This window comes from Scardinius erythrophthalmus (genome assembly GCF_964197995.2).
Source record: "Scardinius erythrophthalmus genome assembly, chromosome: 22".
NCBI classification, from domain to species: domain Eukaryota; kingdom Metazoa; phylum Chordata; class Actinopteri; order Cypriniformes; family Leuciscidae; genus Scardinius; species Scardinius erythrophthalmus.
This window is the reverse complement of record NC_138242.1, coordinates 9,353,929-9,366,748: the sequence shown is the minus strand read 5'-3', so window position 1 is coordinate 9,366,748 and position 12,820 is coordinate 9,353,929. Positions and strand designations below refer to the sequence as shown.

Sequence of the window (12,820 nt, the reverse complement as noted above, 5' to 3'; positions counted from 1 at the left end):
AGAGCTGAGGCAGGGAGGCTGTCTCACCCCGCTCCCTTGATGACTTGAAAGAGAATGTGAGTGCTGTCTACGTCCATGTGAAGTTTATCTCTCTTCCTGTCTTTCATCACTGTGGTTATTAAACCTCCATCCCCAGAGCTTGCCGATGTCTAATTACACCAATGGTAAACAAAAGGAGGGCTGAGGGAGGGGAGATGAAAAACCGCAGCTGGACAGTGCCGTGTTATTATAATTCTTTAAGCGATACTGTTAACGTGGTCAGGCATTTTAGCCCAGCACCTAATAACAGCATAGAGGTAATTACAGGTCTAGCGCTGGGGCGGCACATACTGAGCTGAGCTAGACGCTTGTTAACTTCCCTCGGGCCAAAGGCCGGCGAGCTCCCCCGCACACCTCTAGCCAAGCATTAGCGCTTAATGTGCTTTTTTGTTTTCACAAATAGTCAAAGCTTTAGAAACAGTGTCAAAGCTCTAATCGCACGTAAAGTGCTTCGCCTGAATTGGAAGCTCATAGAGACAGAAAGAATTTTCAAAGGGTGAAACCTGTCAAGAAGATTGTTAGGGTCATTTTTCTGCCCGGAATCAAAAGAAAGAAAAGATAAATTCAGCAAAAAAACATAATTTTTTTTTGCATTGTGACATTATTTTCATGACATTCAAGTACATTACTATAGTGCGAAAATACGGTTGTCATTACTGTATCTGAAAATAATGACATGCCATTTTAATTATCAAGTTTTTGCAGTACTGCTGTAAAAAAAAAAAAAAAAACAGTTAAATGTCCTGACACTCAACATATTTGATACGGCTATAGATAAGGGTATCTTTTTAATTAATCATTTTCTATCAACAATATCAGTGTTATTTTAGTATTACTATGTTTTGAATTAGCTTTTACTTTTATATTTTCTTTTATAAAGTTTTATAAAGTTTTGTGATTTTATTATGTGCTTTTGTTATTTTTTATATTTCTATTTGGCTTTAATTTATTTTATTACTGTTTTAGTCATTTTAGCACTTCAGCTTATTTCTATTCAGCACTGATTTATATTAAAGAAAGAAATCAGTTGTAATGTCAACAGGGATGGTTCATTTATTACACAATCAAGTGACTGCATCAGTGCACACTTTTTTTTCTCAAATACAACTATATTACATAATATTTATTAAATGTTTAGTTTTTAAATAATTTATCATAACTGTTATCAGAATTATCATCATCATAGGTTGTTATATTAAAAAAGTTGTTATATTTTATATATTAAATATTATTTGTTGTTTTCTTTTATCTTGACTCTGAAACACATTTCCACCCCAAAAGTTATTTCCTAACATTGGATTTAGCAATTAGAGAGACTATAACTATAGTGCTCTTGTATCTCTCAATATGGGTCAAGATGCAGTGCTCACAGGCAGTCTATGAATGCTTTGATAAGAGCAGAGCCGATCCTGACCTCCCTGGGGCCCTAAGCAAAATTCTGTTAGGGTGCCCTCCTACCAAACCCATGTAAGCCATTTAAACCATTTGCCATTGCCACGTACACACCTGACATCCCAGTGCTCCCACTACAATCCTCCCTCCTTTAACTACTAATGAAAACGTAATTCCTGATATCAGAAATAGACATTGTTACTAGAAAGAGTACATTCTTAATATCAATAATTCACATTTTAAATAGTACAAATTTAATTATTGATATCAAAAATGCATCCTGTGAACGAATAAAAGCAAAAATAGCTTGCCATAGCTGTGTTTTAAATAATAAAAGCAATACATGATGGTTATTATTTACTGAGGGATGTGCATCCATATTGACCAGTATGTCAAGCCAATCAACATTTTAAATGCAATATAGCCTATAAATCAATAGTCAATGTCAATACATTGCTTTCCATCTTGCTTTACTGCAGAGTTGTACCTAAACTGACTCGGAGAGTAGATAATCATTGTCTTGTTTTAAAAGTATGTACGCCTATAATGAGGAGTGCCATCACGCCCATATTGTACTGGTCCTCCTCATACAGTAGATGTTTTGCTGGAAAGTGCATGTTTCATTTCGTGCACGCGCATATGAACGAATCTTAACGTGTGGCACGGTTATCTTTTCCAAGCTGCAGTTTATAAACAAACGCTGTTGCCCTTTGTCGTTTATGAAACGTAATAAATAGTTGTATTTCACTCTCACTTTTTTTGTCAGGCACACAGTCACAGAACACAGCCCTGGAAGTGGCCAGCATTAGCAGGCAAGACATGCTTCCCTCCCTCATGTCCCCCTGAGATGAGAGATTTCTGTATTGTGTGTCTGGTAAAACCTCCGATGATGCAAAAATCGTCATTTTGCGTCACAGAGGCTTTTTTGGCCAGAGGAGAGAGACTACAGCCAGTAGTAGGAGCTAGTTCTGCATGTTTTCAACCTGCCCATAGGGGGTGGGATCTCACGATAAAAGTTTCTTTTCATTTTCGAGTCAACTAGTAGCCTAGCTGTATCATTTCTTCCAATACTGCCCTCTGTAACCGGTAGGCGTGGCTCGGGAGTGGCCTCGTAGGGCAGCGAAGCAAGTGCATTCTGGGAGTTGTTGTCTTTCATACACATGAGCCAAAAATACATTTTCTGGCATTTCTCAGTCTAGAAGGCACCAACTTCTAAAATAATTAACATTTCTATTACATAAATGACTCAATTCAAATACACATTCATCTTTCCAGCGGTGAAATATCCCTTTAACATTACTGTTCTTTGCTGACATCAAACTTGGAGAGGAGAGAACACAAGTCCACCTGATAGATGTTCCCGCAATTCACTCTCATGTTGTTGTTTTTCTCTCTTTTCGTGACCAGAAGGATAGTTCTTAATTTTCTCATCAATGTTTTAAAGGGGTGGTATAATGCCCTTTTCACAAGATGTAAAAAAAGTTTCTGATGCCCCCAGAGTGTGTATGTGAAGTTTTAGCTCAAAATACACCACAGATATTTTTTATATAGCATGTTAAAATTCTCACTTTTTGAGGGTGAGCAAAAACGCACCGTTTTTGTGTCTGCCCCTTTAAATGCAAATGAGCTGCTGCTCCGGGCAGAGCTTCAAGAGCTCGTGTGTGTGTGTTTGTGTGTTAGCAGCTCCGATTACCTCACACTTCAAAATTTCAAAAACTTTTAGGCTTTTATGTTCAAACCAGAGTCAGACAATGATGGAGAGACTCAAGAAGAAGTGACAACATGTAGAATGCAACAGGACATTTCTGAATGGTTAGTTGATGAATTTATATTGCTAATGTGGAGTTAACTATCTTCTAGTCGTTGATTAGCATATACTGTCATGATAATCTATAAATCGCGTTCCTAGGGGCGGGGTTTATGTAAATTCTAGGGTTCGTGATGTCACTAACCCAGGAGGAATGTCGTGTAGTCCCTACCAGCCGTTTGTTGTATAAAAACGATTTCTTTAAAAGCAAATATCTTCTTTTGCTTTGAACTTTGAGCGTTGTAACTTTGCAGATGTTGTTTAAGCTCAAACAGCAACATTACACATTAACTAAAGTTAGAAAAGTGAAATCATAATCAACCACCCCTTTAAACTTTGACTGACGCGCTTTGACACGAGGGGGAGGAGGGGCCCTGAGTAATTTTCGGGGCCCTACACAACTTGCGTAGTGTGCGTATAGGGCTGATCGGCTCTGGATAAGAGTGATTTCATATTGGAACCATATGCCTTCTCAACACTGCCACGAGGGGACGGCTGTCACAACGGCCTCGAAACTTCCTGCTCCAAATATAAATATTTACACTCCAGACATCCCAAGTCGAGCCGAGGAGAGGGGTTGATGTTTTGGGTTACATAAAGTCCAATCCTTCAGGACAAATTAAGCAGATTTTCCTCATTAGACAAGACACATAGTTTGTGAGGTTTAGAAGCTTTGAGTTTAATCACTACTGTATAAATGGGTGAAACAGTGTGGTGTCTGACTTACATATGGCACTGGTGTAAATTTTTCAGGATGCATTGCATGCGTAATATGTGTTTACGTCAATTAAATGTATTGTAGTCGTGAACATACACTGAATGTTTTGCCAAACACAAATAATTATTAAATAAAAGTAGAGAGAAATCACTATTCCTGACAAAAGAAATGAAAATATAAGCATGTTAAAGCACATAAAAAAACAGTTCCAATTCAAATGTATCCAGCTATGTGAATTAAACTCATAAACTTTGATAAATGACGATAAATATACAGTTTTTAGCCCTAAGATCCTTTATGTTTGGAGGCCTCACATTCACAATTAGCTCTGGATTATGTGGGGTGTTAGCACTAGGCTTTTAGACCACCCCAAAACCAGGGCAATAATGAGAAGCAGAAACTGGATTAAGACCCTGCTGTCCTCTACTGTTCTTATTTAAACTAGAAAGGTACCCAATTAAAGTGTCCCTATTATGCTTTTTCGAATATTACCTTTCATGTTGTGTGTAATATAGCTGTTTGCGAATCTAAAATGTCTGCAAAGTTGTCGTGCAAAGTGCACGATAAAAAAAAAAAGTTATTGTCTCCTAAAAATGTATTCTGAACTGCTGACATGAGTCATAAGCAATTCCAATCTTACTTCCTGTTACATACCTACGTAACAATGTAAAACATTTGCATAATGCCCGATTTTTGGCTGCCTGCGAACAACGTTTACTTTGACCTGCCCTCAAAAACTGTAGTTGCTTCTGAGGCATGGAAGAGTTTGGTTCGTGTTGTCCACGTGTCAAGAATAAGCTATTTTTGGAGCTGCAAATCCACTTTGTATGCAGTTCAAAAGGATAAAGACTTGCACTGACATTAATACAGAAAAAACAAAGCCAACATTTATATCAACGCAAAGGAAAACCTCCAGAGCTGAAATTCAGATATGTTAATATGAGTTTCGTTTCCGACATGCGCTGTAAGCGGCAGACCAATCACAACAGACTGGGGCGTCTGACCAATCAAAGAAGAGTAGGCTGACGGCTGACCAAAACAATATTAGGAACATTTAAAATAGCATAATTGGGGTACTTTAAGGTATTCAACTAATTATCCTTCAATTGAATATGGGATGGGATTTTGAGTTTGATTCAATATGGAATTATTTGGGAATATGTTCAGTTATAATGGCATTAGGCCTGTTAAAATTATTACATACTTATTGTAAGAATGCAAAATGTACATTTTGACTACAACATGCTCAGGGTTCACTTTGCATATGCCATGACAGACTGAACAGAAGAAATGAACCAAAGAAGATTTCCTCCTCAAAGAAGGCGGAGCCTCAGAGCCAAACCAACCTATTGTGTGTTCACTAAGGACAAATGATTGTTTGAAGGTGTTTATCAGCCAGAGCAAACTTTTCTTCGATTTGGCAAGCTGTTCTGAACTACCGAAACAAACCCAAAGCAAACTTCCTTTTGGCCATGATTTTGTTCGAAATTACGTCACACCAGTTCATTCTTCGATTTCGCTTTCAAGTATATCGCTTGCATTCTTGAGATTGCGGTAACAAACCTCGGCACTCAAGAGGCCGACTGAGTTTCTTTTAAATGTTTGTGCCATTTAACCAAATGTGTTATTAATCAGCTATAGACATGCCAGCAACAGTTTAGCTAACTTAGGTTAGTTGACCTGAAAAAAAAAAAAAAACCTAACCATAAAAGAAGACAGTTAGGCTAATGCTCACTATAGTGCCCCTATTGATAATGCATTGTGTACTTGCATTGTGTTTTTAAATGCATTTTGTGATGCAACAATGAATGAATTCAAGCTTGTTTAGCTAGAAGAGTTTGTGTTCACGTACGGTATAATTTATGCCTAAAAGCTTAGGTCCTATATTAAAAAATATTTTTTTTCTACTTATCGCTTACAGGTTTACATTGATGAGGACCTGGCAAAGGACTTCAAATCAGGACAAATGATGTCAGGCCTACATATGTGCTGCTTCCTAAATGAATTCTCAAAAGGATCTTAAAGACATTTATTGAGTCCAGATTTTCATTTTGAAGGGGTATATCTGGACTCAATAAAACTTATCAGATTCAGACTATCCAGGTCAACATCTTCTGAAATATTATAACAGACTGGACGGCTGATTTCTGCCTTAAAGTGCATATTAAACTTGTGTTGTTTAGAAACAAAAAATATAGGAAGGGGCGGGGCTTATTTCACAATATGGGAAATACAAATGGCTAACCTGTATGAGCGGTTCCCTTTGTCGCCTCCTGTGGACTGTTGGAGCGATTGCGGTTCTGTTGACGACGTCTGCCCGTTGACCGGGCAGTGCGAATACGGACTTCGCTTACTTTGAAAAAGGCCACCATGAAAGGCTGCCTCTCCAGAGCGCCATCACGTCCCACTAACCCTGCTTCCTTGGGACTGATGCTCCATCCTTTAAAAAAAGAAAGAAAAAGAAAGTACTATAGGTATCTTTGTCCAGTTTTAGATGCAAAGATATCAATAAGTAGGACATGATAAGTGCTGTTTGTTTGCGGTCACATCAGGACTCATAGTTCCAAAGATGGTTTATTTTGAAAGACTTCTTTGAACTGGTTGAACTGGTCGCAAATCAAACTGAATCAAACTGAACAGAACTTAACTGAACTCAAAGTTACCAAAGGAAATTAAAATGAATAGGTTGAACTAGCCAATGAGGACTATATAATACCCAACCAAAAAACATCTGTTAACATTCCCAGTCACCTCACTGGCAATGGACTGCCTAGAAATAATCTATTTGGAACACCATCTTTGCTCATGGTGGCTCATAGGCGCCCAGTTTACTGCCAATCACCTGACCTACACACACACACACACACACACACACACACACACACACGCACGCACACGCACGCACACACACACACACACACACACACACACACACACACACACACACACACACACACACACACACACACACACACACACACACACACACACACACACACACACACACACACACACACACACACACACACACACACACACACACACACATATATATATTGGTTGAACTCATCTTAAACTTGCTCATCTTAAATCTTACCACTGCTGGTCTCCACACTGATCTGTAGACCCAGGTTATGTTGTGGACTCATCACCCAGAGATTGCTAGTTGCTGTAAAGTCAAACTCCAGCCAACCTTCTTCAGCCGCCCACAACCTGCGAGATTCCAGCAGAAACAGATCGGCATCCCTGTAAAGGAGAAAGTTTGGAGATCATTAAATGTTATAAACACTTTATACATGAATCAATGAACCTGTCTAATAGTGTTTTATATTCTTTATTACAAATAATACTGTAAAAGTATATGGAATAAATGGTAATGATAATATGTAAGTAAATGGTAGAAAGAATAAGTATTAAATGCTAACTTTCCAAGCAAATACAGCATTCTTTAGATATGTAATGAAATTACAACTGTATTTTGCAAACAGATTGGTTTTAAAGAGAAATATTCTAGTATAATTGAAGAGTTCAGATGCAAAAACCTCTAAATGCCATCTGAAATTTTCTTCTAGAATGATCATTTTTATCAAGCTCATTTATTTAAGTTCAGTAATTTCACTTAAATGGCAATTAATAGGTCATTTTCATTGCCATTTAAGTGAAATTACTGAACTTAAATATACGAGCTTCATAAAAATTATCATTCTAGAAGAAAATTTCAGATGGCACTTAGAGGCTTTTGCATCTGAACTCTTCAATTTATAACTTTAATAATATTTCCAATTCCAATTTAAATAAAATGTGGTTGTTTCCATCAGGGTTATTATGTAACCGAAATTAAAAATGAAACCAAACAAAAACATTTATGTTGCTTGATATAAAATAAACGTTAACTGAAATAAAATAAAATGAAATATCTATAAAAAATTCAGCTATTTGCCAAGGTAACATTTCTAATTTTAATTTAGTTCAACTTGATGTACTAAAATAACTAAAACTAAAACTGAAATTAAAATTTATAAAACTATATAGACCTTACACAATTAGTAAAACACACAACAAAATTACTAAACCTTTAACTAAAAAAATGAAAATGGAAACCATAAAAGTAAAAACATTAAAAATATGTATAAAAACTATAGTATCTCACTGTTCCAAACATCATCCCATTTTTTACGATCAATTTAAGGCATGTATTCAATAGTAAACAATGTTAAAAAATAACAGTTTGTCAAACTCAGTGGAGCTTCAAGTCACAGAGTTGAGAACAGAGGTATAGTAGCCTTACAGGGAGGCCTGTCCCATTATAATAATTACACACTATGCATGGTAATAAGCATTGGCCGAGTCACTTCAAAGCTGTCGGTCACACAGGTGTTCTGGGAATGTCCCTGTAGCCCCTCTTTATTGCTCATTAATTAGAGCCGCACTCTAAGGAGCTCCATATGAGGTTCTTCCCTCTGGTGGTTCACACGTCACATTCGACATGAACACATCATGCTTATGCTGACTCATTCTGTTTAGTGCCACCAGTCACACAACTTCACCTGGGACGGGGTCCGAACGGGACCATAGGGGAGCTGCCGACTCTAAAACCCCCACTGTAAAGCCTCTTATAGACACATTAAATTAACTGGAATAATAAAGTCAGAAGTGTTAGGTTTTTTTATTTTTTTTTGGTTTCATAAATCGCATTTATTGCCTCTGTCATTGGCTGCCGTTAAAATAGGCCTATAGTTTAATAGCTTCACGCTGCCATTGCATGCATATAGGACTGTCTTCACATATGGTTTGGGAGGGTTTACCAAGGAGGCCAGATGTACATGAAAACAACCAGGGATTAGAATATATACAAACAGAAAAGTAATAACTCTCCAGTCATGGCAAGCTGGATTTTTCACGAGGTATTGATGGATCGTCAAGAAAACAGAACCTGATTTCAAAATAAATACAACCGGCAGTGTTTTAAAATGCATCTCAGATTTCTCAAAAACAGTTCTATCCCAATATAATGACATAGGAATGCATTCACTGATAAAATGTATATTCACTATAAGTGGCTTTGGATAAAAGCGCCAGCCTAATGCATAAATGTAAATGTCTAAGCTCTCATACAACCTCTAAGTTTTTTTGTAATACAACAAATGTTTTTTTTCATTCATTACTGACATTGGCTGGAAGAAATGTGACATTGCAAAGCTTTTTAATCTGCCCCTTGTCTCTACAGAAATGCAGTAATGTGATTACGGTGAATCAAAATCAAGGCAAAAGTTTATCACAGTCAACTGAAGTTACAAGTGAAAAGAGTAGTGTAAGTGAACTAAACTTTTCTACAACACATTCACTATGATACTGTGAACTCTTTATTTACAGCCAACACGACCTGAACAACTTTTTTTTAAATTAAAAAGCATTTAGTTACACTCAATTGTATTTTTTTGTTTTGTTTTGCATGTCTATTTTGAAATGAGGGACGACAAATAGTTAAGGGTATGCTTACCCATCAATGATGTACTAAAAACAGAAACATTTTTACTTAACGTTGTCAAAAAGTTCCCCATTCACACGGATCCACGACTAAAAACGTTGCATTATGCATGCCAGGCCAGTAGCTTCCAGTTGGCAATGTCACTTTGTATAGAACACTGCAACCCTATAGACTGAACATGCACCGACGCATGACGTCACCGTTTTCACAAATTCGTGTTTTTGTAATTTACACGAAGAAAATAATGGTATCGTTTTCAAAAACTTGCACTTTGAAAACTATTTTCAAAGGTTTGTTTTTTCAGGCCCCCAAAACGCTGTTGTGATGTAAATGAACGGCCAAAACGCATACAAAGTTTTCCGTTTTTATGTTGCAAATGGTGTTGTGTAAACGGCCCCTTAATCTACAGCATTAATCTCTTAATATTTATTTAAAGTTTTGGAAAAGAAAAAAAAATACTGTTTGCATCATCTTTGGCTATCTAGTCACATGCTTTATTGCATTTCTGGATAAATTCCATAACATTGTGTTTACAACTATACTCCATAGACTTTATTAGAAAAATAGGATTGGCTAGTAACTGACATTTTTAAGCCAGGCTCAGCGAAGGGTCAAATTACAACATATTAAAATAGCATATCAGGCTGATTTATGTAGGCTATGCAAAGTATACCTATGATGACCTACTACATTTGCCAAAGTATACAATGTAAAACAGAGAACATTATAAAGAATACAGTTTCCAACAATGCAGTAAGTAAAGCCTGAGAATGACTTTTTATTTATTACCTGACCGCTTGACACAAACAATGAAATAATTGTTTTTGTTTCCAATCTAGACCCAATTACTACATAAAACATGCCATGTACTGAAGTATACCGTTTCCTACAATTAAAATAATTGTAGATAGACTACAATAGTATGCAAGCAATCCATTTCAGACATACCCAAATAATGGAAGATGGGGGAGTGTTTGAAAATAGTCCTTTTTTCTAGTGGTGAAAAAACGAAACCCCTTTAACATATTAAATATGGTCTAGATAAACAACTAAAAACAGTGTGTGTATTGTTGGGAATCAATTGAAATATGCTCTTACAAGCCATTGTTTCTTTACATTTAAGACCTTGTGAAGCTTGTTGACTCGAGGTTAACTATACTTCTGTTTTAGGTCAAATCGTCTTGCCACATGGGCTAAATTCAGCCAGATATACATCCCCTCTGCACCACCTCCATAACCAAGTTATTTTTTGCACATTGGATTAAAGGCTTACACACTTCAGAAGTTTCTCTCAGCCATATTGTGCATCTGCTTAGCTCAGCTATACCACATTTCCCCAACCAATGTGTTTTTTAAAGATCACAAACCATAAACACAGTAATTATGCTGTTAGAACTTGACAAGTTTGCAAATTAATCTGTTTGTAAGCAAATACATTTTGCAAGCCACACAGTATTTGGGATTTACAGGCAGAAAGTGGCATGTAGGGAAATACCACAAAGCACGTTATAATTTGCATCAAGGTAAACCCTTTTGTACAGTGATACAATGACTGGCGATACATAATCTCAAGATATGACTAAAAATAAAAGAATCCCACTGCAGGTTTGTGGAAAAACAGTGTGCCCATTGTTCAACTCAGGATGTACACCAAATGAACACTTCGTGATAAACATTAGAAAACTATTTGGGAGAGAAACATGTGGTTCATTTAGCCAGAGATTTTAGCCTTGGCTTCTTGTTTGGTGCCTATTTTGGTTAAAACATAAATAAAATGGATGGGTAGTCTCATAGTCACACCTTATTGGTGTGTTTTGGACACTTTACCGGTCACGCCATCTGCCTTTCTCAAGGAGATATCCCTCCCACCACCCACAAAGTCAATGTTTGACGTGTGTTGGTGGGTTCTTTTTTAGACGCCAAACTAAAGCTATTTCAGTAGTGCGTTGTGGTCATGGCCGTAGTCTACATAAAGTACATGGTAGACAACCTCTGCTGTGTTCAGTGAGGGATGCCAGGGCTTGATTTAAAACACAGTCAATTACTCAGCTTGAAAAACGTGCAACAAATAAATATTTTCAAAATAGCAGTTTAATACTTAAATTTGATCATATTTACATTTAGTTCTAAATCAAGGTTCCACAATGCAATACGTATCACAACTATATGCTGGTGCGCTATTTATTTAAAAGAGTCATTGCTGAGTTTTAATGGCATTAGAAGAGCCAACTAAGTGAACTTAGTTTTCTATGTGTGCTTTTGAAAGAGATCATGATTACTATGAGGTCATGATTTTATAAGTTCTTTGACTATACCCAACTGGATAGACTCGACAACAAATGAAGAATATGGAACTTTATAGAAGAGCATTTTGAAATGTAACTTCTTTACCTGTCTGGGTGTTCCCCAACCACCTGAAACACACTAAGTAGGAAAGTCTCATTGCGAAAGGCCCTGGTGACACACTCCTTGTAGATCCTGAATTCTGCTGCTGTGATGGCCTCTCCCTCTGGGATCTGGGACAGGTTGAATTTGAACTCTTTATAGTGTCGTCTCTGTGGAGACAGCTCCCTGTCATTTTCCACTGTGAAGACACATAGAAGAACAATGAGATATTTTAGTGTGCTTGACGAACTGCTATTGACATATAATTTGCATGTTTGCATACTCTGGGTCACACATTTACTAAACAGGGGCAAGAATAAGTTTGTGGTCTCTGGATTTCTGCACTGATGACCCATTAAATGTGGTCTGATCTCATCAGAATTTTCTTCATTGACAAGGCAGGCTGAATCTCTATGTTATGACTTCTCCAAAATCGGTGTCAATAAAGGAAATGAGATTGGAAGTGTGGAAGTGTCCACCTTTAAATAAAGGCACACACTTGACAAATATGTTCTTATCAAGAATAATTGGTTAATGTTAACCAATGCCTAGATCCCAAAAGCTTTCAAATGATTTTAAAAACACATTACAGAGATGCACAAAGCTGGAAAAGGCTACAAAAGCATTGCTAAAGACATGAGTATTTGTCAGTCCATAATAACTTTTTTACAACAGAAATGAACCATCACTTAACTTACTTAGTGGAAAATGGAAAATTCATAGTTGGACTATGACACAATTTTCTTCTAAATCTACTGTACAGCCGAAACAACTTTGTTGCATTATTTTCCTGTTATCACTGTACAGCCTGGTAAGATACCTTTCCTACAAATGTAGAAAATTCTGGATTGTTTTTACTCAGGGCGGACATCCTGTCAATATCACTTTAATAACACAACAGGCAATCCTCAGAAAGAACCCAAAGATAACAGCAAAAAACTCCAGAAAATGATTTAACCTCTGCAGAAGTCTATTCATGTGTTCACTATAG

At 36.9% G+C, this 12,820-nt stretch overlaps 1 protein-coding gene across 1 annotated transcript in view; it reads right to left on the bottom strand.

Annotated features, from left to right (window-relative positions):
* Window positions 1-12,820, bottom strand: part of bmp6 (bone morphogenetic protein 6) — a 58,382-nt gene that overhangs the window by 10,267 nt on the left and 35,295 nt on the right. The window contains exons 2-4 of the mRNA XM_081353438.1: window positions 11,836-12,028; window positions 7,054-7,202; window positions 6,202-6,396 (exon numbers count right to left, since the gene is read on the bottom strand). Of these exons, the coding sequence (XP_081209564.1) occupies window positions 6,202-6,396; window positions 7,054-7,202; window positions 11,836-12,028 (537 nt within the window). The remainder of the gene's footprint in view (window positions 1-6,201; window positions 6,397-7,053; window positions 7,203-11,835; window positions 12,029-12,820) is intronic.